This window comes from Citrus clementina, unplaced genomic scaffold (assembly GCF_000493195.1).
Source record: "Citrus clementina cultivar Clemenules unplaced genomic scaffold, Citrus_clementina_v1.0 scaffold_7, whole genome shotgun sequence".
Taxonomy (NCBI): domain Eukaryota; kingdom Viridiplantae; phylum Streptophyta; class Magnoliopsida; order Sapindales; family Rutaceae; genus Citrus; species Citrus x clementina.
This window is the reverse complement of record NW_006262075.1, coordinates 2,148,556-2,175,740: the sequence shown is the minus strand read 5'-3', so window position 1 is coordinate 2,175,740 and position 27,185 is coordinate 2,148,556. Positions and strand designations below refer to the sequence as shown.

The following is a 27,185-nucleotide window of genomic DNA, read 5'->3' as shown; positions in this document are numbered from 1 at the left end:
GCAGACATTCGTGCTTTTTGATATCGCGAGAAAGTGAGGGAACATTTTTGGTAAGTAAAAGAAGATTTTGGTATTAAAATTACAAAACCTTTAAAAGAACGAAATCATATGATTTTTGATATAGATCTTGGGTTACCTTTAAAGATAATACAAAATCTATAAAATTAGAAGAATGGTGGTATTTTATTGTCTAGTGCTGATTGTTTGGGAATATATGTAAGGATAATAATAAAAAAAAGGAATACTGATAGTGAAGAAATCATGAAATCCATTAAAAATAAAATAAAACAAAAGGTCATAAAAAATTAGTTAACGCACATTTACCGTATCAATTCTGATCATTAACAATTAGATGTATTGTTGTGAGCAAGCTTTATTACAGCATCTATTTGAGATGGTAATTTTTTTTTTTCAACTCTGCCCATCTACAATCAGAGTTGTCATGTGTGAACAACCTTATGCAACATTTATTTGAAATAGTAAAATCTCTTTGCTAAAATGGAATAGATTTTTCATCAGATCAAATAATAAAAATACAGTAAAACCTCTCTATAGTGATACTCTATATAAGAATAACTTTTATGTAGTCATAAAAAATTCTAATTTAATTTGGGCAAATTATTAATAAAAATAAACCCCTCAGTAACAAGTTATAATTTTTTTAGATGTCGTCTTGGAAAAGTTTGTCTCTACATAGTGTTAAAGGTTTAAGATGGAGAAAGTATTTTTCTAAATTAAAGTTATTTAGGACAATGTTTTATTTTTTACAGTTGTTACCAAATCATTTTATAGTGTTTACATTGAGAGAAAAACATTAGAGAAAATGTAAACATTTAAACTTTTAAGATGACATGTATGTGTGTGTGTATATTACTTGTAGTCAAAACAATAATTTTATAACTACACCTCTGTTAAGTTATGAGCTCTTTATAATAATAAAATTAGTTGGTCCAATATTATAAATATGGAGAGAGTGTACTGTGATACGTTATAAATAATAATAAGAAGAAGAAGAATGACGACGACTATTACGATAACAATGATAATAAAAAAATAATAATATTACCAGAGCGAGCGAAATGATTTGTTTTTCATACAAACTTGTGGATTGGACCGAGGAGCCCATGCACTTAATGCTAGGCTCTCACTCAATATTTCTTTGTCATATATTAATCAATTGTTTTACAAATATTTAGACCGTTGGAACTAAAAAACATATAAAAAATTTAGGCGGATTAGAGATGAAAATATTGAGGAGTTGAAGAGTAAGAATCATATCGCAGTCAGTTTTGCTCCTCACAATTGAATTTACACCAATTAAATTATCTATCATTTGCAATGTTAAAATCTAAATAAAAATCTTTAAAAAGAAACTAAATACAAAAAAAAAACCAATATAAATACAAAAAAAAAACCAATATAAATACAAAAAGAAACCAAATTTTTAGCCACGTTTGTGAAATGGGGAACCGGTCCTTAGGGTTGCAGGCCTTGACCAAGCCCAAACAACACGCATTCCGACTTGTACAGAAAGCGACGCAAGCCCACACGATTGTATATATGATCTGAAATATACTATAATATTGTTGTGAGATATGTCTATTCACTCATTGATAAAAAAACAAAGTATATTATAAAAATAGTTATATGATTTGTGGGGCGTATGTATATTATACCTCTTTAAACATATCATGACCCATACATCATAGTAATCAATTCATAGGGTGTTGTGCACACACACTTTAAAATTCAAAAATTGTGTTGCTGGATGCATGACCAATTGACATGCTTCATTAGTTTTAAGTAGCCATCACAGTTTGTAATCAAATTCAATTAAGAGATTGAGAAATAAGATAGAGAACACTATGGACACATCCAATTTGATTTACAACACATTATCAGCATGACTATACTATAGTACAAGAAGTATTATATTCCTTTATACTTTTTATTTTATCTATTTATTTAATAAAACCAGCATTAACAATTATGCTATGTGGATGCCATTGAATTGGAACTTCTACATCAGAGAATACAGATGCCTATAACATTTCTGTATTTACTTTCCACTAACATTGCCAACAAAGTCTGAAGACAAAAGATTGAAGATGAAGGATTAGAGTATCAATCAATTGCTGATGGAAATATCATTATTAATTAAAGGGATTCTATTTAATTTTATTTATTTCACTTATATGCTTTCTGTTTTGAAATTTAGCATACGTTTATTTTGTTGTAGATATACGGACTTTAAGTATAAATTAGATTAGTATTTAAAAGAAACTATGATGATTATTGTTGGTTCTTTCTGACCAATATTATAATATATTTTAAACCTTAATAGATGATATGATTATCGCATGTTTTACAGACTATCACTTTGATGTTACAAGTTTTCCTCCATTAAAAAATAGAAAAATCCCTCTTGGAGTAAGGCATAACCTTTTCTAAGAAAGTGCCAAGTATGTCTCATCTATATTCTCACACCTCTTTGAATGCAAAGTGTGGACTGTGGAGGGTAATTCATATACAACAATTAGTAAACCAAGTCACTCGCTAATATAATTGGTCAACTTATTGTCTTTTAAATAATTTGTGAGCACTGAAGGATTGTCTACGACATGCCTGAAACGTTAAAGACCATTTAACTCAAAGGTTCCTGAAAAGATGAAGATTGTTTGTTAGGCTGCAAATGAGACTCTAAAGAGTGGATGGACTTTGAAAAAAGACTAGAGACTCTAATAGAATAATATTTCTTACGAGCATAAAGACTTGAAAAAACATAAGATTCTGGTGAAATAACATCTCTTATATGATATAAAGTCTTAATAAGGCACAAGAATCTAGAAACATTGAGGTTTCTATTGACTCTGGGTTATATTTTAAAAAGACATTTGATTTTTGATGAGACCGAAATCCTTAAGACCTCTTAAAGAGGTATAGGTTAAAAGTGACAAAATATCTTTACTTAACACATGAAAGTATGAAATAGTAAAGAACACAGCCATTGATAATTTGTGTGTTCACAAATAACTATTGAAATATAGTTTGTAATTGTGATTATTTTTTCTTGTGAACTAACAAAATTTTTAGATCTTATTGATGATGTGTAAGCGGCTTATTTTTATAAACCTTATAAAACCCATATGTGGATGGGATATACTTTGCTTATAATTTTGCATGGCTATTAATAAAAACTTCCTTACTTCAGCAAGTGAGGTGATAATATATGGTATTGACATCTTGGTTGAACAAACTATTAATTTGATACATGTTACCATTATGGGAGCACCAACCACTTGTCAAATATATTGATCAGGGGAAGCACTAGTCATGGTTAGACAACTTTCAAAGAATGGCTTCTGCAAAATAATCTAGACGCATATGCAATATGCTCTTTTTCCCTTTACCAGGTTTTGATTACTGGCAAAAGTTCTTGACTAGGCAGTTTTAAAGCGTATCCAGCCCCACTTTATAATTCGTTAAATTGTATTTATTTTACTTGGAGGTTTTTCTCTTCAAGGGTTTTTCCTAAACAAAGTCAAGCATATTATCATATCTAAAGAGGAGCGTCATGAGATAAGTCTAATTCATCCCTTGATAAAAAGTAATATGTGTTTCATATCAATGACTTTAGGAAGCAAATTGCAAAAACTAGCTACATAATTTGTGATGCATGTGTATTATTCATCTTGAAACATATTATGAGTTGTGCATCACACTAGTCAATTCACAATGTATTATACACACAACACTTTAAAATTCAAAATGTGTATTGCTAAATGCATGATCTATTAATATGTTTTATTGGCGATAAATAGTTATCACCATTTGTAAGCACATTCAATTCAAAGATTGAGAAATGAGACATAGAATACTTTGGATACTTCCCAATTTAATTAACAATAGATAAAGATATTTATAGTATAATTAAGAGCTTTAATGTGTATTAAACTCCAACTTTTACCCTTACTATATATGTGAGGATAGATACACTTTCATTTAAAGAGAGGGTTCCTCTATGATGCTGTAATTTTTTTTACAGCATCAATAATGTATTAATTGTGAACCATTAGATCTAATCAATGGTATACAATATTTGTACTAAAAAAATAATTTAAAAATAATGGTAACCGTTCAAGTGGGTGGATAATTTTTGTAAATTAATTGTGACCACCCTTAGAGTTTGAAACAATTTCACTTAAATAGTATATTTTATTTAAAATTACTTTTTAGCCCTCCTTTAAATTTTTAATATGATAATCTCTTTTAAATAAATCTTCCAAAATCAGTTACCATTAAGTATAAAATATAATATCAAGTAGGTTATTTAACACAAAGTCTTGTAATAATTTGTATTGTATGAATTTAATTACAAACCATTAATACCTAAACAATAATGATAATAGAAAGCATTACAATAAACTATTTTATATGTGTTTTATTAATAATACTATATGAGTCACAACAAATGAGAAATATTTTATTCACCAATTATTATTGAAAAATATATATGTCTATATAACTATAGAGTGAGAAATATTTTGATTTAAATTTTGATAAAAAAATTAAACTATTTATTTCATACAATTCAATGATGGAGGATATAACATTATGAAATGTTGCTTTGACTTTCAATATCAACCATTAGACTATGAGATATTAGTGGCTCAAATATTGTGCCAAAATTATAAGTTAAAGTATCCCAAACAATATCTTTATAATGGAAATATAAAAACATACAATGATTTTTTTTCCTCATTTTGTCCATTAAATATTATTTGATGTAATATTTTATTTATTGTCACTATTAATTATCATAATAAAAGTAATGACTCTTCGTAGCATAAAAAATTTATAATTACTATCAAAGAATAACAATAAAATAATCTTTCATGATTCATAAACTAAAGTTAATTCCTGTGTTAGATTTAACTTTTATGAAATTAACAAAGTGACATTTGAAAATAAAATGAAAACAAGCTTGTGAAAGTTAAATTTTATAAGGCTGAGATAATTTCCTACCATGTCAATAAAAATCTAAAAATATAAATGATTTTCTCACTTTTTTTTCCCACTTAAATATTATTGGAGGCAATATTTTATTTATTGTCACTATTAATTATCATAACCAAAGTAATGACTCTTAATAACATAAAATTTTATAATTACAATAAAAGGATATCAATAAAATAATATTTCACGATTCATAAATTAAAACTCATTAGGAATATATATTAGATTTAACTTTTATGAAATTAACAAAGTGATATTTGAAAATAAAATGAAAATATATAGGCATATAAAACTTAAAATTCCTATCATGTAAGGATATTAATTGTAAGATAAATATAAAGTTCAGAGAATAAGTATGTTAACTGGGTGTTAAAAATAATACATACTTCATGATCAATTATACAATGACCCTTAATATTATATAAAATAGTGAGTATTTTAATATACGATATTAAATTTTATTAAAACATGTGTGATCAAGTAACTTTTATGTTACAAGCAATCTCAACAATGAGTTTATTGATGTAACTATGACATTTACTTAATTATATGTACTTAGTTGTGTTATTTATTACTATTATATCATATATGAATTTTGCAATTGCAACTTATTTATTTGATTTGTGTTAAATAACCTACCATTATATTTTATATTTAATGGTAATATATTTTGGAAGATTTATTTAAAAAAAATTATCACATTTCAAATTTAAATGAGGATTGAAAAATAATTTTAAATAAAATATGATATTTAAGTGAAATTGTTTCAAACTCTAAGGATGGTTATAGTTATTTTACAAAATTCTCTACCCCTTACACGTTTGTTAACCGTTTACCATTTTTTTTTTACTACAAATATTGTGTACCATTGATTAAATCCAATGGTACACAATTAAAAACATTATTGATGCTGTAAAAAAATTACAGCATCATAGAGGAACCCTTAAAGAGAATGCACACTTGAGAATTTGAATTCATTTTGTTAAAGATTAAACATATGTTGAGGTATGAGTACTAGCTAGAGATGGCCAACGGGTTGGTCGGCACATGGCACGGCATGTGTCTATACAGCGTGGCACGGCATGAGCATGTTTGGGTAGGGCACATGGCACGGCACAACATGCACATGGGCTGCGCTAAATCACAACATGTAAGAAGGCCTACAATAAGCATGTTTCACTTTTTAATGAAAATAAATTTAAAATTTTATGACTTTAGAAATAACTTGAAATTAAATGTTTCAATATATTTTATTAGCGTAAGTTTTTTAAATTCATTTAATTCTTAGATTTAAAAAAACTTTAATTGTTTTCTATTAATAAGTTATTGAATGAATAATTGATATCATGATTTTTATAAATAAAATTATAAATATCATAATTTTATAAATACGTATTAATCCTATTATGGACTATGATATATGACTTTATATGAGTTCAAGTTAACAATTAAGTTAACTCTTAAGAAAAAAATATTATTATTGTTTTGTTGTTGTTATTGCTAAGTATTAAAAAAGAATTCTAATACCATGGGGTTTAATATAGTAATTAATATTACATTCTCTTACTGTTATTAGTTTATTATTGTTGAATATATACTTGAGTCTTGAATTTTTATTTCTATTGAATTTAACTAAAGGTACATAAACTCGAAAAAATATATTGGCTTGAAAAAGTATGCCACCAACTTAGGATTCTTTCTTAAAAAATTAAAAGAAAAAGTATATCGTGCTTTTTTCATTTTAGGCACGACATGACATGGCCCACAACACAACATGTGTGGGTATTACACAAGTGGACATGGCACGTGTGCAAGATTGGACTTAAGAAAAAAATTAAGCACGAAACGATAAGTACGAAATACATAGAGAATACGACATGACACAAACATAAGCACGCATAAGCCAATTGTCCAAACGGTCAAGACCACGCAATTAAACACTTAATTTCATATAAATGAGCATTCGCCAACTTAATGTTAAAAAATGAACGTGCACTAACATACTTGTATAGAGACGTGGGGAGAGGCCAACCACAAAGATAAAAAAAAAATACTATACCGAATCAAATGCCACTTCAAGCGGATTTTTAAGTAGGGAGAAAAAAAAACACTTTAATTTTTAATTGGTTAAAATTTTCTCAATGCATACGTGCCTATATACATACATACATATATATGTGCCTCTATATATATATATATATATATATATATATATGAAGGTCCTAAATTATATTGATTGTAACTTACGAACCTCTTACAATAATAATATCACTAATAAAATCAATTACTGTTGCTGTGAGAGGCGTAAGTTACACTGAACGTAACTTATCGCCAGCCATATATATAAAACAAATGCACTGCTTCGCACGTCTCAATAAATTAGCGCGGCTTCAATGTCAAGCCAATGCCATCAATGACAAAAACGGTGCCGTTGGCTGTCGGTTGTCTTTTCAACAATCTCGTGTAAAATCATAAAATCAACGGATGAGATAAATTCGCCACTGCACATCATCAACAGTAGTGTGGAACCGGATAAAGGTCAACATCCACAGGAAAACGAAATAATTCAGTATGGTGGGCCACAATTCATATTAATTAACTCACCGTCGCCTTTCCCACTGGAAACACCAAGTGCCGATGATCAAAAATATCGCTTAAACCACTCGAATCGAAAGACCAGGGAGGGGGGGAAAGGAAAAAAAAAGTTAAAATCCCCTTTATTTGTATCAAAATCTGATTAATTATTCGAAATGAAGGATGACGAAAGTGTCCCAACGACGACGACGTTGAATGTGACGAAGAAGGAAAGCTCGGATTCAAGTATTTTCGGGAAAGGGCGGTACAAGTTTTGGGCGCTAGCGGCAATATTACTGCTTGCATTTTGGTCAATGTTTACCGGCACCGTTACTCTCCGTTGGTCAGCCGGCAATCTCAACCGTCTATCAGACGATCTCGGTAGCCCAATCCACGACGATCTAGACGTCCTCGTCAGTTTCTAACTAACTCCAAGCAACTAAAAAATACATTGAATATTTCTAATTTTGCTGAATGATTTGATTTATTTTATTTTTATGGTGATAATAGGAAATGGAGGAGAGGGAGAAGGTGGTGAAGCACATGTGGGATGTCTACACGAACAGCCGTCGGATCAGATTACCGAGTTTTGGCAGGAGGCATTTGAGGCTGCTTACGAGGAGTTGAGCAGTGACGTGGCCGAAGTTAGAGACGCTGCCATTACTGAGATCGCTAAGATGTCTGTTCGCTCCCTTGTTAATATTGATTCGCCTCCTTTCCATTCCACGGTCAGCATTAATTTTCGATATTGATTTTGACGTTCAGTGGTACATAGTTGTTTTCTTTTGTTAGTGATCAGCCAGTTAAAGATGCAGTAAGATGCTGAATGTGAAAGCTACTGAATCCGCTTTGGCTGTAATTATATATAAAGTTGATTATAGATCTGATCCATATTATTGTCTAATTAATTAGTGTTTCTACTTTGTAAGCTGAAATAGATCCAGATGGTTAAACGTACGATAAATTTACTCAATCATTTGTTTTTAGTATCAGAATCCAGTACTTGGCTGACTTTCAACTAGGTGTTAGCATCATTTTTTCCTATGTAGTTCTTCTGATGTGTTCTTGCTAGGCTAGAAGACATAGCTGTATGAAGACATGGACTTTATTGCTCATCAATGAATATTCCTGCACTTTCTGATATCTACTAAATCTTGTGGAAGCATCTTCATTTCTTGCCATTATATCCAGCACATTGTCAAGTTTCATATTTCCTCCATCTCCTATCCTTGTGACTGGTTTGTTTGAATATGTGTCATTATTGAATAAGGTAATTTCTGGTGCCTTAGGCAGTTCACTGGTAGAAATCATGACAGTGATGTCTAGGTCAACCATTTTGTATAAAAAAACCTACTGTTACTTTCAGGTTTTGTCGATGGTTTATGAGCATAGTGAGTGAAATGTTGCAGTGCTGTGCACTGTTGGGCCTATATGGATGTGGGGGTAGTGAGATATTGGCAAATATTTAATTGATCTAATTCTGTATAGCAGCTACCCTTTGGAGTATGAAGATCTAATTGAAAGCATTAAGCTGAGATTTCACAGAGGGGAAGGGAATATCCTTTCGCATGACTTTGAGTCGGAGGAAAGTTTTAGTTGAAAACCTTCAGGAGCAATCTAGTTTGAGTTCAATTCTTTATTCATATCTTTAAGTAAGAGTGGAACTACAATTTTTTCTTGGAACTGTTTTAGAGTTTCCTTTTAGTAAAGAGTAAGCAATTTGTGATTACTCTGCGTTATATTTGAAACAGGATGGGGAAACCATTGATTTTGTACGTCATTTCTCGTCCTCTTCTCAATCCAATTGTGTTGAAGGTCTATGCTTCTTTTTCTTCTTCTTTTTCTTTCTGTTTTGGATATTTGTTGGGTCATACAAACGTGGATGGACTTGCATTCAAATCGGATGAGAATTGAAGGAAGAGGTTTGATTTTCTTGTGTGGATGATAGTTCAAATGTGCCTCTGGGTGCATGGCTTGATAGGAATTGTGGATTTTTGAGGGTTTAGATATGCATCTAGTATCAAGTGTGGATCTTGTAGATCTGTTTTAGTGGTATGCAGTTTATCTTGCTCTACATTTTCAGGGATCTTTAGAGTTTATTGGTAAGTTATAGTTTAGATATTAACTCTTATTTTCATTTTTTAGTGCTCCCATGTATATTTTCCTAGACTGGAGATTCGGCTCCCCATTTTTTTTGGTTCTTTGCAATGAACTTACTATTTATCCTAAAACTTCTTGCCTGCAATCATTATTAACCTGAAGTGGAATACCTGTTTGTAGCTATATACTTGCTAGCTATGTTTGCAATTTTCTTGGTTCTAAAATACTTTTAGAATAATCCTCCGTTTGTAATCATTTGATTTTTAATGATTTAAGCTCCAAACATTCTATCATATTGATGTAAGGAACAATGATTTGCATTTTTCAATTTCGAATGGGTGTGTGCTGGGCCTGCTGGCTTCACTTCACTTTTCTGCCATTTGTAAACAAATGGTGAATCATAGGGATATTCAATCTCTTCAATCCTGAACATAGGTTTGACACTCTTCTTGCTAAAATAACAAAATCCAGCCTTTATATGAAACTTCAAGTCATTCTGAAATGGAAGATTGTATTTTGTGCTGAAAATAGTTTGTTATGTGTACTTCAGTAATTGAGAAAAACATGTCCTCCTGCTTATCATTTTTGCATTGGTAAATAGTATGATTCTGAAATGTGAAAACTGTTGGAGCTAACACTAACCAGCATTTGAACTGCAGTATTCTTGTGCTTGATTTATTAGATCAAGGCATACAGAAACTAACACAAGATTTGGATCGTGTTCTTCTTATTTATTTTGTCAGAGTGCACATCAATTTAGTAAGAGCCTGAAGCTAGCTGAGAGAGGCAGGGCATTGTTAACCTCATCTGGGACTGGTTGATGAAAAGAATTCTGACGATCTGAAGCTAGAAATCTTCATTCTGCTACTATGCTGCTCAAAACTACAAAGCAGCTGTGATTTGGACAAAACCATACACAAGACTCAGTTTTTCATGTTTCTTTAAACAGAGACATCTTATGTATTTAAATTAGGCTCGCATTCTTCCAAATTTTTGCTGTTACTGTCATTTGTGTTGGGTAGAAGAGTAAAACAACCTTATGAACAGGTAAACTAAAGTGAGATTTTTTCCCGTACTTTCTTTATATGAGGTTCCATGTTTAAAAATTCAGGAAGAATTTTACCACGCTGTATTTTGGTATCATGCTCGAGCATGAAGCATGTAAGATATATACAAGGTTTTTTCTGTTGATTATTTCATAAGCAGATATCTCATGGTGGTTTCTCTGTAATGCTAGTTTATAGAGATTGTATTTTTCAATTGTTTAGTGGATATTATCTTTATAGCTGCCAGCCAGTTCAGCATTTATAATGAAATTAAGCTTTCCTGGCTTCCTGTAATGAACTGTCCATTTGAACAAGAAACTGGAGAAGAGTGAAGAAAAAAGGGAAGTGTATAATGTTTATCCTCCAACCATATTCTATTTTCCCACAATTTTCTAATGATTTATTTATTTATTTATAAATGCAAATTGTCAATATTTTTATCATTGCTTAACTGGTTTGGTTCGATCTTTTTAGCAGCAAGGAGACATAAAAATTAGAAAACGTAAAATATTAGTTCAGAAACGAGTATCGGTGTATCACAAATGATTTTGCCCTCACTTTCTTCATCGCAAACAATCCAACCACAGGCTGTCAAATGAAGTGCCCATACTGTTCAGCAGCGCAGGGGCGCTGTGCCACCACAAGCACAGGGCGGTCAATCACGGAGTGCGGCTCCTGCGGGCGAGTGATCGCTGAGCGGCAATGCCAAAATCACCACTTATTCCACATCCGTGCCCAAGACACCCCACTCTGCCTCGTCACCTCCGATCTCCCATCCATCCCCCAACCCCAGCAAAACGACGGCGTCGACGAAGACCCGTTTCAGCCCACGGGCTTCATAACGGCTTTTTCCGCGTGGTCTTTGGTACCCAGCCCTCTTTTCCTCCGCTCCTCACACTCTTTCTCCGGCCAGCTCGCCGAGCTCGAGCGCACCTTCGAGCTTTTGTCCTCGTCTACGACGTCCACGTCTTCCAGTGTCATGATGGACAATTTGAGAGCGTATTTGCAGATCATCGACGTGGCGTCCATTCTGGGATTGGATTATGACATTTGTGATCATGCTTTTCAGTTGTTTAGAGATTGCTGTTCTGCTACTTGTTTGAGGAATAGAAGTGTTGAAGCTCTTGCCACTGCTGCACTTGTTCAGGCCATTAGAGAAGCTCAAGAGCCCAGAACTCTCCAGGTACTTTCATCTCCTTTTGCTGTACAGTTGGGTGGGCGTTTCGATTTTCGTTCGGGTCAGAGAATTCAGTTCAATTGGGTTAGAATTTGTAATCCGGACCGAAATTATTTCGATTCGGTTGGATTCAGGTTATAAATTCAGGATGAATTTAATTTATGAACCCTAATCTTATAAATTTATTTTCTCAAATCCCATTAAAAAAAATTATTCTTCCCAAAGATTAACTTATTAACAACTAAGAATATTTAACAATTAACATGAGAAATTAACAATAACAAAAATATTATCTAAAATTAAAACTGCGGCTCACAGTGATGATGACTTCAAGGTTGATGGTAGAGGGACTTGCCACGGCTTAGATTTGGGGATGCCAAATTGGATTAAATAGTAAGGAGAATATGTGAGAGGACAAAGAAAATTATGTGTTTGGGTTTGATTGAGATTGAATTCATTTAATTATTACTGTCTCTTATCTGGAAGCTACGAATTCAAGATTAGTCGATCAATGAATGAATGTTGACAAAGATTTGGCAGAAGAAGATGAAGAATTTGGCAGCAAAAACAGAAGAAGGGAAGGATTTGGCAGCCATAGCAGCAGAAGAAGCGGGAGAAGTTTTTTGCAGTTGCACGTGTTTTGTGTGTGTGACTGTGCAATTAGGTTAGACTATTGAGGATCTTTTTAAAATTTTTTATTTTAACCCAATCGGGTCGGTTATTCTTTTTTGATTTAACCAAATCAAAATATAACTTGATCGGTTTTGAGATTTGAAACCGAACGGTTTCTCAGGTCGAAGTCGAACCCAAACCGAACCGAAACCAAAATTAATTCAAACCGAATGCCAACCTGCTTCTGCTTTATCTTTTTTTAGTTTAACAACTGTAGTTGCTTTGGGGGCATGTTTCTAGTTTTTATGCTTTTGCTGAATTTGCTTAATTTTTGAATGCACAATTGTTAAACCTAGTAAACTTTACTTGATAGCTAGACAGTTGAGGATTAACAGTCATTGAATCTCTATTATCCTTAACTTGAGTTCTGAGGATACATTGGTACAAATTTTATTTAATATCATCTGCGAGGAGTAGGCATATTGATTTCTGTAGCCATTAACTTTTGTTCTATTAGCTGTTGCTTTTTTTATCCTGAGGGATGATGTTCATTGAATATAACTCTAATTGAAGTCATTTCTTTGGAAATGTTGACCTGCTGTGTATTCTTCTTGTCTTTAGTCTAATTTAGAATGTCTTTTAACTTTAGTATCTGCTTTAAAATAACAGGAAATATCAATTGCGGCTAACGTACCGCAGAAGGAGATTGGAAAGTACATCAAGATACTGGGAGAAGCTCTACAACTAAGTCAGCCCATTAATAGCAATTCCATAGCAGTTCATATGCCGAGATTTTGCACCCTCCTCCAACTCAACAAATCTGCTCAGGTACCTTCTTATTCAGAAATCGCTGTATAATCCAGAATATGTTGGAAATTTTAACATCCCGTAGGCCTTCATTTGGTAGGGTTATACTTGAATAAGTCCTCCTTGGTATGGCCGTGTGTTTGAATAGCTTAATAGCAGTCTGTTTGGGATTCCACATGAAAAATTTAACCAGCCCAGTTGGTTGAGGGCCTGGGATCTGGTACTTGGCTACATCGAGGTTTCAGGTTTGATCCTTCTGACGAGCTTAAAAATTCCATCCTTTGTTATCTCATGGGGTTGGGGTGCCCAATTGATCCCCTAGTTTAGGGCCGGGGAGGACTCATGGTCTGAGTTGGTGCAGTAGTCTGGGTTATCAAAAATAAAAAATAAATAAATAACTTGAAATTTCTGGATTGTGAGCCGAAAGAAGCGAACAAAAGGCTTTTGCCATAATTTTATCACCTGGGGTGTTGTCTCATTGTATTGGCAACCAAAAGAATCTTTATTTTAAATCTGATTTCTTACAAGTTTAGAGCTTTTCTATGCTCTGTGAATTCAAAACTCTTGAAGGAAATATGTGAAATGTTTCTAGGTTGTTTTGTGGAAACTTTTATAAAAATAGAGTTATATAATTTTTTTTTTAATCTCCTAAATGCAGAAATCATGTTTATGGCTTCTACCCAGGATTTAAAAAAAAAAGAGTGTAAATATACATTTCTCTCTCCATGTGTGATGTGTAAACACGTGCGCTTACCTGCATAGATGGCATTCACATTTTATGTGATTTAAGTTTATTAATCTGTTTAGAAGATTACACTTGCTGACTTCAGTATACCTTGTATTCTAATGTTTTCCATAATTAACTTGTAAATCTCTAGGTGCTGGCAACTCACATAGGAGAAGTTGTGATCAACAAATGCTTCTGCACTCGGAGGAATCCAATTAGCATCTCTGCAGCTGCCATCTATCTTGCCTGCCAGTTAGAGGACAAACGCAAGACCCAGGCAGAAATTTGTAAGGTGACTGGTTTGACGGAGGTCACGCTTAGAAAAGTCTACAAGGAACTATTGGAGAATTGGGATGACCTGCTCCCATCTAATTATACTCCAGCTGTCCCTCCGGAGAAAGCATTTCCTACCACCACCATTACCTCAGGCCGTGCACCAACGGTCAAAGTTGATTCAGGTGAAGTAACATCTGTGGATAAAGATAAGCAGCCAGAAACCAAGTCAATTAAGGTAAATGAGGTGATAGAAACTGAAAGTAATGGACCAAATGCCGATGCTGATGGTGCCCATGCTCCTACGTTGAAGCGGCCATCACCCTTTAGCCAACCCTGGCTTCACTTTGCGGCTTCTAATATTAGGACAACTGGAGAGAAAAATCAGATTGTTGTTCAAGGTGACATCAACGAGGTGCAGCCAGGCCATCAAGATTTAGACCAGAAGCTCGATGAGGACACAAAGCCAGCCACTACCACTCTAAGACCAAGTCAGTTTCCATGCACCCCCGTTTCAACTGTGACTTCGCTCACTTGGCCATTTCGGCCCCCGCCTTCAATGGCCACTGCAAGTTTTCAGGTTGTGGATCCACCAAAGTTACAGCCTGGTCACATTGAGCTTAAAGGCTCCGGCGTACAGGCAGGAAGTAAAAATGATAAGTGATGTAGAAAACTAGTGGATCCATAGAAATGGGTCCTGCTTTCTGGTGTAATGTGCTGTCAACCATCAAAAAGTATAATTTGTTTTGAATCTTGATTCTTAAGTTCATGTACATGTATTTCAGTTGTTGCGCATGCATTGTACGACATATTGCTTCATGTTAAAACTGAGAGTTCACGAAGTCCACTCCGTTGAACTGTTATTGAATTGCCGATTGATAAAATGCGAATCAGCAATTCGGGCAAATCTTTGTTGTGTACGTTGTGACAATCTGTAAATCATTGTTCATTTATGGTATATCCCATAAATTTATTAAGATTAGTTTGAAAATCTAATCATACAATCAATAATGTGGAGATCTTTACCTCTATTCTTATATTTTTGTGGAAATGGAAAAGAGTTTTAATGGAGGTTTGAGCTCAAGTCCTCAATATTATTGAGACCATTAACCTACCAAGTGTTTAGTCGAATGGCTTCAGTAACTTTTAACTTTAGAAAACATTTGATAATATCGCTAGATTTCAAAAAACTCAATGAGAAAAGTTCAGATAACTAAAGGAATGATCAAAAGACAAAATGTGCGAAAGTTTCATAATCTTTTGCGATGACCCTCATCTAACGAAAAAAGATTACTTAACTTCATTAAATTCTTTGTGTTTCATTATTCGATTATTTACGTAATGATAGGGATGACAACAATACTTGTGACCTCCTACTAATTCCGGCGGGGTATGAACTCCCGAAAAACCTTGAAAATTAAATCAAATTTATTTGAAAAATGATTCTAAACCCTAAAAAGCTATCGAGTTCAATTATAGAGATTTTGAAGGTCTCCAAATTCGATCCCAAATAAATTTTAAAAATTAAAAAAATTATTAATTTATGATTTTTCATCATTGCAATAGCAATATTATTAATCAAATAATCAAATTCACTTATTTTATAAAATCACTAAATATTATATGAGACTATTAACTAATATATTTATAATACCTGTCAGATATTTGAGAGATGTCTACTCTACTATTATCTGGAGGAGGAAAAGACTGTTTTCACACAATTATTTTTATAATTGGAAAAGAAATTTAACCCTCGTAATATTTTTGTGGGTTGATTCTTTTTTGAAAAAAATAGGTTAGTTGGAAAAAATAAAAACTCCGTTATGTGAAGAGCTTATAGCATTAACGCATGCTCTGTTTATTATAGCATCAACAATGATGGTTCCAAGCTTTGTGTTGGAGGCTTGAAGAATTATTTTGATGGTCTTGTAAATTTAGAAGTTTGCTTGATACTTTGTTGGTCTTTCATTTTGATGATTTGTAATTTAAGTCATAACAACTTTGTTTATATAATATGAATAATGCCGCATAAAATAAATATGGGGAATCTAGTCTGTGTAATGTAGTACTGTTCACATAATTTTTTTTAAATTATTTAATTAAATTAAGAGAAAATAAATAAAAATATATAATTTTAAATAAGATTGAAAACTCCAATATGCTCCAGTTGGGACTAATGAACTATAGGTGCTAGTTCAACAACGCATAACATCATATTTTGCACTAACATTTGGTATGATTAGAATTCTTGTTATTCGAGCTATGCAATGGTACAATTATTATTGACAAAAAAGCTTCCGTTTTCCGTTAATTTACAGCAAAAAATTTTGAAACTGAAACTTTGATAGTAGAGTTACAGCAAATGAAAAATTTCTTTGCCGATAATAATTGTATCATTGCATATCCCTCACAGTAAGAATTCTAATAATATTAAAATATAATTTAAATGACACTAAAATACAGTAACTGTAGTGAAAGTTATTTATTTTCATTATAAAAGTTTAAATTATTAATAACATATAAAAAAAATAATAATATAGATGAATCTTAAATTATTAATTTAATATAAATATTAAAAATTACTATATAAATATAGTCCATAATACACTAAATATTATAGTACAACTTTAATAAATATAACTTAATATAATATAACTAATGTAGTAGAATACAGTAGATCAAACCCGGCCTAATTCTTCATGAGTGGGACGTTTCGGATTGGGTAATCAAATTCAAATAGTTACATGGCACTCCCGTAATTTCCTCAAATCTAAGCGGCATTTCTTTAACCGCCCCGATATTTGCACCTAAAAGTAACGTGTTAAGCTTGGCGACCCCCAGGCCCCATTTCCTCACACCCGCATCTCGCCTACATCCTTGATCCTTCTCGAAAACAAACACACCCGCCTGCAATCTGTACCGTCCACTTAATCCACGTCATCAATCCGCGTCGTTATCAATCCAACGATCCATATCTCTCCAATAATTCACACTCGCATGACTTAGCCCCGCCTCCTCCTAACCCTAGCCACGCACCCCGCGCCCCTCAGGCTTATCCCTCTTAGCCAATAAAAAATAGAAAGAGAAAAAACAATTTCGGTTTTGTTATTTGTGCCTTTTTTTTCTTCAAGCAAAATTTACACAGACACCGTGCACACCTGAAGAAGTTTCTAGGGTTTTACGATTTCCAAGTGATAATACCAATCCAATCAATACAGGGTTAGGGTTAGGGTTAGTGTCAGGCTACTGTGTTGTTTCACAAGTTTATTTATGTCTACGATGAAATAACTTTTTTTTTTCTTCACCTCATACTGTTGTTCTTCAGCTTTGAACCGGTTTTTGGAACCAAAAAAAAAAAAAGAGATAAAATAGGATAATATTTAAATAAATTTGGTGTATGAGATATCGGATTTCGTATTTGATGGATGAGATCTGGGAAAGGGCCGTCGAGACAGCATTAGACGGTCAAACGGACCATGGCGCGGCTCGAACCCTAACATTAGACGGCGCGGTCAAGTGTGTGCAAGGCCGGCTGCCTCCACCGAACCTTTTAGAAAGGTTCGAGAACCTTGAGCATCTTTCGATTGCCAACATCGGAGTTTCCTCGCTCGAGCAGTTTCCACAGCTTAAGAATCTTCAGAAACTTATTCTCTCCGATAACCGTATAGCCGGTGGCCTCGAGTTTCTGGTCCAGGCTGGCTTGGACTCTCTTCGCGACCTTGATTTGTCTAATAATCGGATCCAGTATATCGAAGATCTGGCTCCGCTGGCCCATCTTCGGCTTGTGTCTCTTGATCTGTACGAGTGTCCGGTTACAAGGGTGAAAGATTATCGATCTAAGGTTTTTGGAATGATAAAGTCGTTGAGGTACTTGGACAAGATGGATGCAGAGGAGAATGAAAGGCCGGAGTCGGATGATGAATCGGACGATGATGAATCTGACGATGAGGATGATCCAGGAAGTGGAGAAATTGACGGTGAGGATCGACCCTTTGGGAGGGATAATGGACACAGTGAGAATGTTGAAGGGGTTGTGGATGTGGACGAGGAGGAAGAGAGTGATGCGGATGAAGAAGAGGTGGAGACAGCTGCTGGAGCAGCAGGACCCGCTGCCGAGGGGATAAATGGCCATCAGAGCAATGGGTATGCGGTAGAAGATGATGACGAGGATGATGATGAGGATGATGTTTATGAGGAAGAGGATGTGGTGGAAGTTCATGGGGTTGGTGGGGACAGCGATGATGAGGAGGATGGGGTTGAGGACGAGGATGATGATGGCGATGATGATGACGATGAGGACGAAGAAGAGGTTGATAATGAGGATAGAGATGGGGAGTTTGGGGAGCCAGAGAGTACGGGGAGGTTGACCAGCACAGAAGGTGAGATTGATGGTCATGAACAAGGGGAGGAAGATGGGGATGATGATGGTGAGACTGGGGAGGAAGAGCAGGTTGTTGAGGATGATAGAGAGTTTGAAGTTGAGGATGAAGATGATGCTGAAGAGGAGGTGAGAAATGAGAACGCAGTTTCTTATCTTTTATGTTGTGGTATCATAGAATTTTGCATTTTCCTATCTTTTATGTATGTGCCTCTTGTTGCTGGATTAATGGTTTGTTTGCTGTTGTGTTTTCAGATAAGAAGAGGACTTGACTGCTCTTAAATTCCTTTTTCTGCTGTTATTTCTGATTTTTGTGCATTGTTTTGGGTTGTACACTTTTGTCGAGATTTTAATTATCTGGATCTGGTAGACATATTAGGTGTTTTTTTCTGTTGTTGTTGGGGGGGGGGGGTTGTTTCGAGCAGTTGTTATGGTTTAACAGTACTACCGATCTCAAATGCACTTTTACATCATGGATATTCTGTGTTAGTATCTTTTTGCTGGTTTGCATACTTTCTGAGTAATTGATGTTCTCTCCTTTCGTCCTATCTACTTCGTGTTAAAAGGAGCTGCCTCAGATTGTTGAGTTTTTTTTTCATCATCTCAATTATTCTTATAATATTTTTATTATGAGAAATGAAGGTTTTTTAGTTTGTGAAATTAATTTTAGGAAATGAAGTTTGAAAATTGTTCAAATTACACCATGCTCTTAAATGAAATATCATTTAGATATTGACATGTTCTTGAGACTGGTTGTTTTCTCAAAAATGCTTAAGAAAAACCCTGACTGGCATTTGGTTCTGTGAATAAGATTATTTGCAGTTTCAATTTTGGTCTTCCTATATGTCTCCTTTAAATGGTAATCTTAAGTATTTATGTTCATGAGACATTATAGTGCTGTTTTGTATTTTCCTTTCATTCAGCTGTATTATGTTTGTGAATTTGCTTTTTGGTGTTTTGGTTGTTAAAATGTAGTGAAGCCATCAGTAAAGCAAGATTCCACTGCCATCTACGGTGCTTATTTTCTGTTTTATCTATGGATCTTTATGAAATATTTGTTTGTTGATGATCTCTAAAAGATTGGCCTATTGTAAATAGTCTATGCATGTTGATGATTACATGGTGCAGGATTGTTTGGGAGTGATGTGCATGGACATAGTCTGATTGGCTATTTTGCTTTAATTTTAAGACTGTCTAATGTGTGCAGGATTCTCTGGGAGTGATGTGCATGGACATAGTCTGATTGGCTATTTTGCTTTAATTTTTAGACTGTCTAATACTATTTCTAAGCATTTTTTCACCATTATTTTTGTAGGGTTTTTCTTTTATTTTGTGTTTTGGAAGTATTTATATAATTCTTTTAGCATTCAGACCTTGCTTTCTTTACATATCAAAATTTCTGGTACCCTGTTTTCTGTACTAACCCTCAGAGGCTTGATGGAATTGGCAGGATGAAGACTGCGGCACAGGGTATTTAGTTCAGCCAGTTGGGCAGGCTGAGGAACATGATGGCAGTGATATGGAGCCTGGTAATGAAGATGATGCTGAAGATGAGGAAGAAGTTGAAGATGATGATGAAGTCCAGGATCTGCCACCATCTTCTTCTTCTTTACACCCCAAGAGAAAGAGAGATGATAGTGCTGATGAAGATGAGAATGGGGAGGATGATGAGGAAGATGATGATGTTGTTGAGTTCAGCAAGTCATCTTCAAAGAAGCACCATTAGCCTCTTACAATCTAATCTCACGGGTTAAATATTTTTGTTAAAATGTCTTCTTGAACAAGCATGGGAACAACACCAGAAACTGTCATGTTTTTGAAAGATTTGTTTGTAGTCTCGTAGTAGTGACTATGGATACATGCTTCTTTGGGGAGAGAGATTGTATCTTGGGGGTGGCACATGTTAGTTCAAAAGGTTGTTAGTGTTAAATTCCCGCTTGCCTCTTTTATATAGCCGTTACAATGTTAAATTCAAATGGCAGTTGTGTAGGATTAACCGCCCATGAAGGTAGAAGTTTTGTTCCAAAAGGGAGGGAGGCTCTAAATGGAGGGAAAGTGTACTCTTTTAAAATCTTTGTTTTTTATTTCGTTCCTCGAAAGCGGTTTTAGAAGGGTTTTGTATTTATTAAAAAAAAAAGGGAAAAAAACATGTGTAGATAGAAAGTTTCATCAGCCGATCAGCGCATCCGGCTCTATTATATTCAATCAAATGGGCAGACTGGCTGCTTTTGTTCAATTGACTCGTTCGGGCTCGCTCTTTCTTTTTTTTCTTTTTTTTTCCACTTTTTTTTCTTTAATGGATTATATAATTGGCAAGTTTTCATTGGTCTTTCAGATTGCTCCATTTATGAATGAACATGAGCAGAATGTAGGACAGATGGCAATCGGATTTGAGGCTGAAAACAGAGTAAGCACCGGGTTGCAGCTTTAGCTGGTCCCCGAATTGTTTAAAAGCTAGATCTCCTGATTGGAGGGAGTGGGACAATGATCGAACCAAGCTAAGCAAATATAATCCATTGGATCAACGGCCATGATCACGGAATTTATCCTTGTTGCCTTTTTGGGTTAAAAACTTGCCTTTTTGAAAGTTGGGCTGGGGAGTTACGAAGCAAGTGTAGAAGCAGGGATGTTGTAATTCTCATTAAGGTGAGTAGGTAATAGTTGGACTCGATTGACGGGCTGCAGGCCTGTGAGTATGAGCCCAAAGCCCACTTTCGTATTTTATGAATAGAGGTCCACACATGACATGTGAGCTACGGTCAGAACTCAGAAGTTCAATTGTAAATGACTAAATTCCAACATTTGGATGAGTATTATTACTTTCTAGCCTACTCTATGGGCTACTTCAAATTTGATAATTTGTTTTTCTTTTGGCCATCCATTCATCTCCAACTCTTAAGAGTTAAGATAATTATTTTTTCTTCTTAAGTTTTTCCAAGCAGAGGATGAAAATTTACTTTTTAAAGTTAATAAGAGTATTGTAGTTTTTGTTAAGAAAATGAAATTGAAAAACTATAAAAACATATGTATCTAATCAATTAATATCTAAATTTAAGAAGTAACAATAGTCAACATGCAAATTTTATGTAATAAAAATATTTTCTCTTTCTAATTTGAATGTGTTAGAAATTAAATAAGTTTCTGGTTTTTTTTTATTAATTTAAAATTTATGTTGTTAGCCTTTAGTTCTTTATTTTACATATAAAGCAACAGGACATGTGCCATGATTTTTTTAAGGCCTCGTAATCCTACCAATGAGATTATGACATATGTTCACCCATCCAATAAGTCCTCAGTCGTAGAGAGAGAGAGAGAGAGAGTTGTACTTTATTAATAATTTTTAAGAATATAAGAATTCAGCCTTACGATTTTGTCACAAAAGGAGGATAACGCACTAAGAAGTCGCACCAGCACCATAACCCATAAAATTGACATGGTAGCTTCGAAGATGTTTTTGGTAGCATCGCCACCATGTCCCGTAACTTCACTAGTACCATCACAACAACAGAAAACCTCCAACCCCACATGCAGGAGGATCAGGAAAACCAAACCTCGCTCCCTACTCATCAGGCTCAAGGTTCTGAGCATGGCAAAAGAGAGCAGTGACGGCCTCGCAGAAAAAGCAGCAATAGCCGGTGGTTTGGTCTCAACCCCAGTGATCGCCTGGTCTCTTTACACACTCAAGACTACTGGCTGCGGTCTCCCCCCCGGGCCTGGTGGCTCCATTGGTGCACTCGAGGGCCTCAGCTACCTAGCCGTTGTGGGAATTGTTGGTTGGTCTTTGTATACAAAATCTCAAACTGGCTCTGGTCTGCCTAGTGGACCTTATGGTCTATTGGGTGCTGTTGAGGGTTTTTCCTACTTAACTTTGCTTGTCATTTTTGTTGTTTTCGGTTTACAGTTTTTTCAGCAGGGATCACTTCCAGGGCCTCTCCCAAGTGATCAATGTTTTGGTTAAGATTTGCTACGCTGTGGGGCATGGGCCGCAACACAATACAATCCTATCTTCTGTCTGTGACTCTGTGGCCATGGTTCAATTCCATTTTCAAATGGATTTAATGCGTGCATTTTGCCCTGTGTAATTGGTAATTACTCACATTTTCATATTGTGGAGGAGTAGATGTTTCCTTATTAAATTAATTCAACTTCATATTGTTTTTCAAGGTATGTTAGTTGTAGCTTCATTTTGTTAAAGATGCGTCGTGACCCATAATTCTAATGTATTTTGATTAACATTTAACGGCTATTATTTTGAAGCTACAATAATTTTATCCAACGCTTGTTGATTAAAATTATTAAACATCGACTTTATTAATGAATTATATTGGACATATATTATATTAGACTCTGACTCTTCCATGAAGCATCATACCTCATATCTTACGCACCATCAAATGATAAGAATTTTATTGATTTTTATTAACCTTACAATCATCTAACGCTGTATGAATTGCTAAATATAGTACTTTAAAGGTGACATTGCTAGACTCATTAAATTATATTTTAAATTGAATTAATTTATACATTTTTCTAGACCAAGTCTAGGCCCGTACTAGTTGCTCGCGTCCAAGTCAAGCGAAAAAGTATACACCCAAGTACTTACTGTATTTAAAATAAAACTCAAACCAGAAAAATCCCAATTTCATTATTTCACATTTCATTTTTTTCACACAATTCCTTTGACTGTTTGACCATCGACCCAGTTATTTGGTGGTGTTTGTAGAAGTGTCAAAAGATAAATTTTGCACTCCAAAGACACTATAAGAAGAGAAATTTGCTGCTTGCATAATTTATGTTTGTAAATGCACCAAAGAAAAGATTAAAAAAATAAAAAAAAAAACAGAAGGGAAGTTGAATTAATGCTGGCAAAATGAGTCATGATATGATTTCATGACACGAATATAATACCGCTTTAAATTATATTGACAAATATTAATACGATTAATAAATATTATAAATGATTGTGTCATATTAATGTTCGATCACTTTAATATGATTACGCATTTATGACACGAATATCAATTAATATATGATAATATTATTAAAAAAAATTAATATGAACGATAAATTAAGTAGTCATGTTAAAACTATATTATGTTATAAAATTATTTATTTCGTATTTATATCATGTTAGCTTATTTATGATTGTTTTTAACAATTGATTGACATATTTCTCATGCTTTAAACTTATTTTTATTTTTTCGTATTAAATATATTCAATGAATCAACATAATTAATAAATAGATTGTATCTGTATTTTGATATTTTGAAATTATTAATAAATGAGTTGTATCTATATTTGCTTAAATTTGACACAATACAATTAAGATACAATAACTCAATATTGAATTTAAGGTCAATCAAGTCAAAGGACTTGTTCGAGAAAAATTAAAAACTATAGGGATTTAGGTGATCAAATTACGAAACTTCTTATTTTTATGAGTTTTTGGACAAACGATAGGGGTGATTTGGTGTAAGAGACCCCTTTTAGCATATAAGACCTAAAACGAATCAAATTGCCTTCTGCCATCGCTCAACTCTCGAGTCCATAGCTGTCATGGCCAGTAAGGTATGACTTTTTAACTCAATCATCAGTCTTTAATTGCGATTAATCCTTGATTCTTTGGTAATCTTTTTCTTAATAGCGATTATTTTCATCTAAGCGCAGTGATTAGTGTCTGCTACTGCCCGTTTAGTTGATCTTTGTATCTGTGGTCATTCATCTACATGGATTGTTTAGTTGCTAAGAAAAATAGAGGAAAAGTAAAGAAAACAAGTTTAAAAAACAGAAGCGCTAAATTGAATATTTGCATTTTCGGCTCTCTCCAGCTGGTTTGTTAGTTTGATTATCAACACAAAATTATTGTTCTGTTAAATTGATCGTGACAGATTTATGTAGCTTTTTGTTTGTTAATGGGAAACTAGAGGAAAAGAAGAGAAGACAAAAAAAAAAAAAGAAGAAGAACAGTTGTGGAGTAAAAGTATTTCAATCAGTGTGGGTTTGGGATGGATAATGGTCAATGGACTCTAAGAGTAAAAAACAGTCTCATTGTTTATGAATGATTGAATTTGCTAGCTTTGTACCTAAGGAACAGAGCCCTACCGCTATTATTTGATCGATGTGAACTGAGTTAATTGTTAAAATTGTGTTTCTTTTTGTTGAAAAGAAACGGATAGAGGGAGAAGATTTGGCAAGAGAGCTGAAAAGAAAAAACAGAAGTTATAAAAAAGAATAAAACTGAAATATCACGATGTTCATTAGACGAAAGGATTGTGGATGGATACTGTACAAAAATGTTTCTTGCAAATGGAAATATATGTTTATGAATTATTGAAGACTGAGTATTGACAGGCACTTAGGAGTGCCTGTTTGGAGAACTTGTTGACGCCTTTTCAACTCTAAACCAAAATTTGTTTTAAGTTGTTCGACTCATTTGAATTGGAGTATTGTTGTCTGTAAATGTTAATTATGAGTAATTCTGTTCTTTCTTTAAGTTCACTATTGCAATGTTCTATTTGTCAACCCTATCAACTTGGCCAAAAATGCTGATAAAGATCTCATTTCAAATTGATCTATGAAATAGTTATCACCTTGATACAAGTGCAGTTGTGGTCTTTCAAGTACATTACTGTTTGTGAAATGTGGGAAAAATGTTAAAGTTGCACTAATTTGGAAATACCAGAATGAAGCATTGGTTTGGTTATTTCACTAAAAGTTTATAGTGAATCATTTGAATTGAAGTAAAGAACTAAAATCCACAACTATGACATGTATCCTGAATTATTTTCCATCTTTTAAGAGTTCAGATGAACCAGGAAATATTTCCCTTTTCAATATCTATTCATATCCGTAGCAGGCTTGCTGATTAACTTTGAGTTTGGTCGCAGATAAATATGGATAAGGGGAAGAATGCAACTGTGTTTATGAAAAGCAGCAATAACAAGATCTACATGGAACTCAAGGATATTATAAGGGAGCATGCCCTTCAATTCCTTCCTGCTAAGTCACTTCTCAGGTGCAGAGGCGTTTGTCGTGACTGGAAGTACTTGATTGCGACCCCATTCTTTGTCCACAACCAGTCTTATTCCTTCCGTAATTTGTCAGGCTTCTTTTCCCAGTCATCCACCAGCGAACCATCATTTATTTCCCTCAACCCAATAGCCTATGGTGTTCCAGATCCATCTTTGAGTTTTTTGCCTGAACCAGTTGACATTAGGAGCTCCTCCAATGGACTACTTTGCTGCCAGGGTCACAGTGGATACAATCCTTACTACATCTGCAATCCTGCTACCAAACATTGGCATAAGCTTCCTAAACCCAATAATGATCATGGCTCTGATCCTGCTGTCGTGCTTATCTTTGAACCCTCAATATTGAACTTTGCAGCTGAATACAAACTGGTTTGTGCCTTTCCATCTGAACTTGATGGATACGAATTTGAGATTTATTCCTCCTGCGACAAATCCTGGAAAACTTCGGGGGAGATTTTCCTCGGCAATTTAAAAATCCTGCCACGATCAGGTGTTTATACGAATGGGATTGTTTATTGGGCTGGAAGGAATAATAGAATTCTTGCTTTTGATCTGTCAGCAGAGCGGTCACAGATCCACAATGGCCACGGGACCTTGGGTGTGATGGATGGGAAGTTTTGTACAGCCAGTATACTCCGTCAAAATCTGTCTGTGCAATTGCTGTCTAATGCCTACGCTAATACAATGCAGATGTATAGTAACATCAAGGCTTGGGAATCACATCTGTTCACTTTAGATAGATCTGTTTTTGCTGAAGGTTATCCTGAGGAGGTATCACTGCTTGTGAATGATACTGTGATCCTACGCAAAGGGAAAGCACTTTATTCGTACAACCTGAAGACAAAAGAAACTAAACACTTGGGAAATGAATCTGACGATGGTAAAAGGAGGGTTGTGCCTTACGTGAATAGTCTTGTTGATATTTAGGTACCTTCTCTCTGCTTATAGACTGATAAGTCAAGAGCGAGAAATCAGGTCCTTGTGTTTTGGGTCCCATGTAGAATGTGAATTCATTGGGTTTGTCCTTAGCAGAGCTTTTATGCATGCAGGTACATACCTCCGTGATTCACTAATTGCATATGTTTTACTCATTCTAATACAAAGTGTAAAAGATTCTATGGTTTTGAGTTTTATATTTGTGCATGGATAATTGGTGTCCTTATTTTTATGTCAATATGGTTATGATTATGATTTGAACTGTGCTTTTAAGCTGTGCCTATGGAGGGTCATACAATTTATGATTAGCAGTAGGTAATGCATATTTATTGATTGAATATCCTGTGCTCAAATAGGTCCTTCACGGAGAACTTGCGAAGAATTTTGTGATGAGGAAAGCCTAAATCAATTTTTAACCCTCTTCCTCTTCTAGAATTTGAACTATGGTGGTTAGTTAGATAAAGTTGTTTGAAAACCATTGCGCTACATCCTGGATCAGTTTTATTT

At 34.2% G+C, this 27,185-nt stretch overlaps 5 protein-coding genes across 5 annotated transcripts; all 5 read left to right on the top strand.

Moving 5' to 3' along the window:
* Nucleotides 1-7,742: 7,742 nt before the first annotated feature.
* On the top strand, nucleotides 7,743-10,884 carry LOC18037124. The gene is given in 5 exon segments (XM_024181341.1): nucleotides 7,743-8,003; nucleotides 8,101-8,173; nucleotides 8,176-8,318; nucleotides 9,342-9,405; nucleotides 10,434-10,884. Coding segments are annotated over 5 exon segments (534 nt in total). The 5' UTR covers nucleotides 7,743-7,766; the 3' UTR covers nucleotides 10,451-10,884.
* Nucleotides 10,885-10,965: 81 nt separating this feature from the next.
* Nucleotides 10,966-15,252, top strand: LOC18037122 (plant-specific TFIIB-related protein 1). The gene is made up of 3 exons (XM_006425641.2): nucleotides 10,966-11,919; nucleotides 13,195-13,353; nucleotides 14,211-15,252. The coding sequence occupies exons 1-3, from the start codon at nucleotides 11,332-11,334 to the stop codon at nucleotides 14,994-14,996; spliced, it is 1,533 nt and encodes a 510-aa protein (XP_006425704.1). The 5' UTR covers nucleotides 10,966-11,331; the 3' UTR covers nucleotides 14,997-15,252.
* Nucleotides 15,253-17,321: 2,069 nt separating this feature from the next.
* On the top strand, nucleotides 17,322-20,946 carry LOC112096733 (acidic leucine-rich nuclear phosphoprotein 32-related protein). Its single transcript, XM_024180263.1, has 2 exons — nucleotides 17,322-18,839; nucleotides 20,161-20,946. Exons 1-2 carry the CDS (start codon nucleotides 17,730-17,732, stop codon nucleotides 20,434-20,436), a joined length of 1,386 nt encoding a protein of 461 aa, XP_024036031.1. The 5' UTR covers nucleotides 17,322-17,729; the 3' UTR covers nucleotides 20,437-20,946.
* A 1,160-nt stretch (nucleotides 20,947-22,106) lies between these two features.
* On the top strand, nucleotides 22,107-22,679 carry LOC18037121. The gene has a single exon (XM_006425640.2). The coding sequence runs from the start codon at nucleotides 22,144-22,146 to the stop codon at nucleotides 22,666-22,668; it is 525 nt and encodes a 174-aa protein (XP_006425703.1). The 5' UTR covers nucleotides 22,107-22,143; the 3' UTR covers nucleotides 22,669-22,679.
* Nucleotides 22,680-24,216: 1,537 nt separating this feature from the next.
* Nucleotides 24,217-26,898, top strand: LOC18037117 (F-box protein At5g03970). The gene is made up of 2 exons (XM_006425638.2): nucleotides 24,217-24,279; nucleotides 25,599-26,898. Exons 1-2 carry the CDS (start codon nucleotides 24,268-24,270, stop codon nucleotides 26,667-26,669), a joined length of 1,083 nt encoding a protein of 360 aa, XP_006425701.1. The 5' UTR covers nucleotides 24,217-24,267; the 3' UTR covers nucleotides 26,670-26,898.
* The last annotated feature ends 287 nt before the right edge of the window (nucleotides 26,899-27,185 follow it).

What these genes read in the sequence shown, in the direction of transcription:
- LOC18037121 (XM_006425640.2), top strand. Translation starts at nt 22,144, where the DNA reads ATGGTAGCTTCGAAGATGTTTTTGGTAGCATCGCCACCATGTCCCGTA.
- LOC18037122 (XM_006425641.2), top strand. Translation starts at nt 11,332, where the DNA reads ATGAAGTGCCCATACTGTTCAGCAGCGCAGGGGCGCTGTGCCACCACA. An exon ending in AAGAGCCCAGAACTCTCCAG is followed by an intron (nt 11,920 to 13,194) that starts GTACTTTCATCT and finishes TTAAAATAACAG; the next exon opens with GAAATATCAATTGCGGCTAA. An exon ending in AACTCAACAAATCTGCTCAG is followed by an intron (nt 13,354 to 14,210) that starts GTACCTTCTTAT and finishes GTAAATCTCTAG; the next exon opens with GTGCTGGCAACTCACATAGG.
- LOC112096733 (XM_024180263.1), top strand. Translation starts at nt 17,730, where the DNA reads ATGAGATATCGGATTTCGTATTTGATGGATGAGATCTGGGAAAGGGCC. An exon ending in AAGATGATGCTGAAGAGGAG is followed by an intron (nt 18,840 to 20,160) that starts GTGAGAAATGAG and finishes TGGAATTGGCAG; the next exon opens with GATGAAGACTGCGGCACAGG.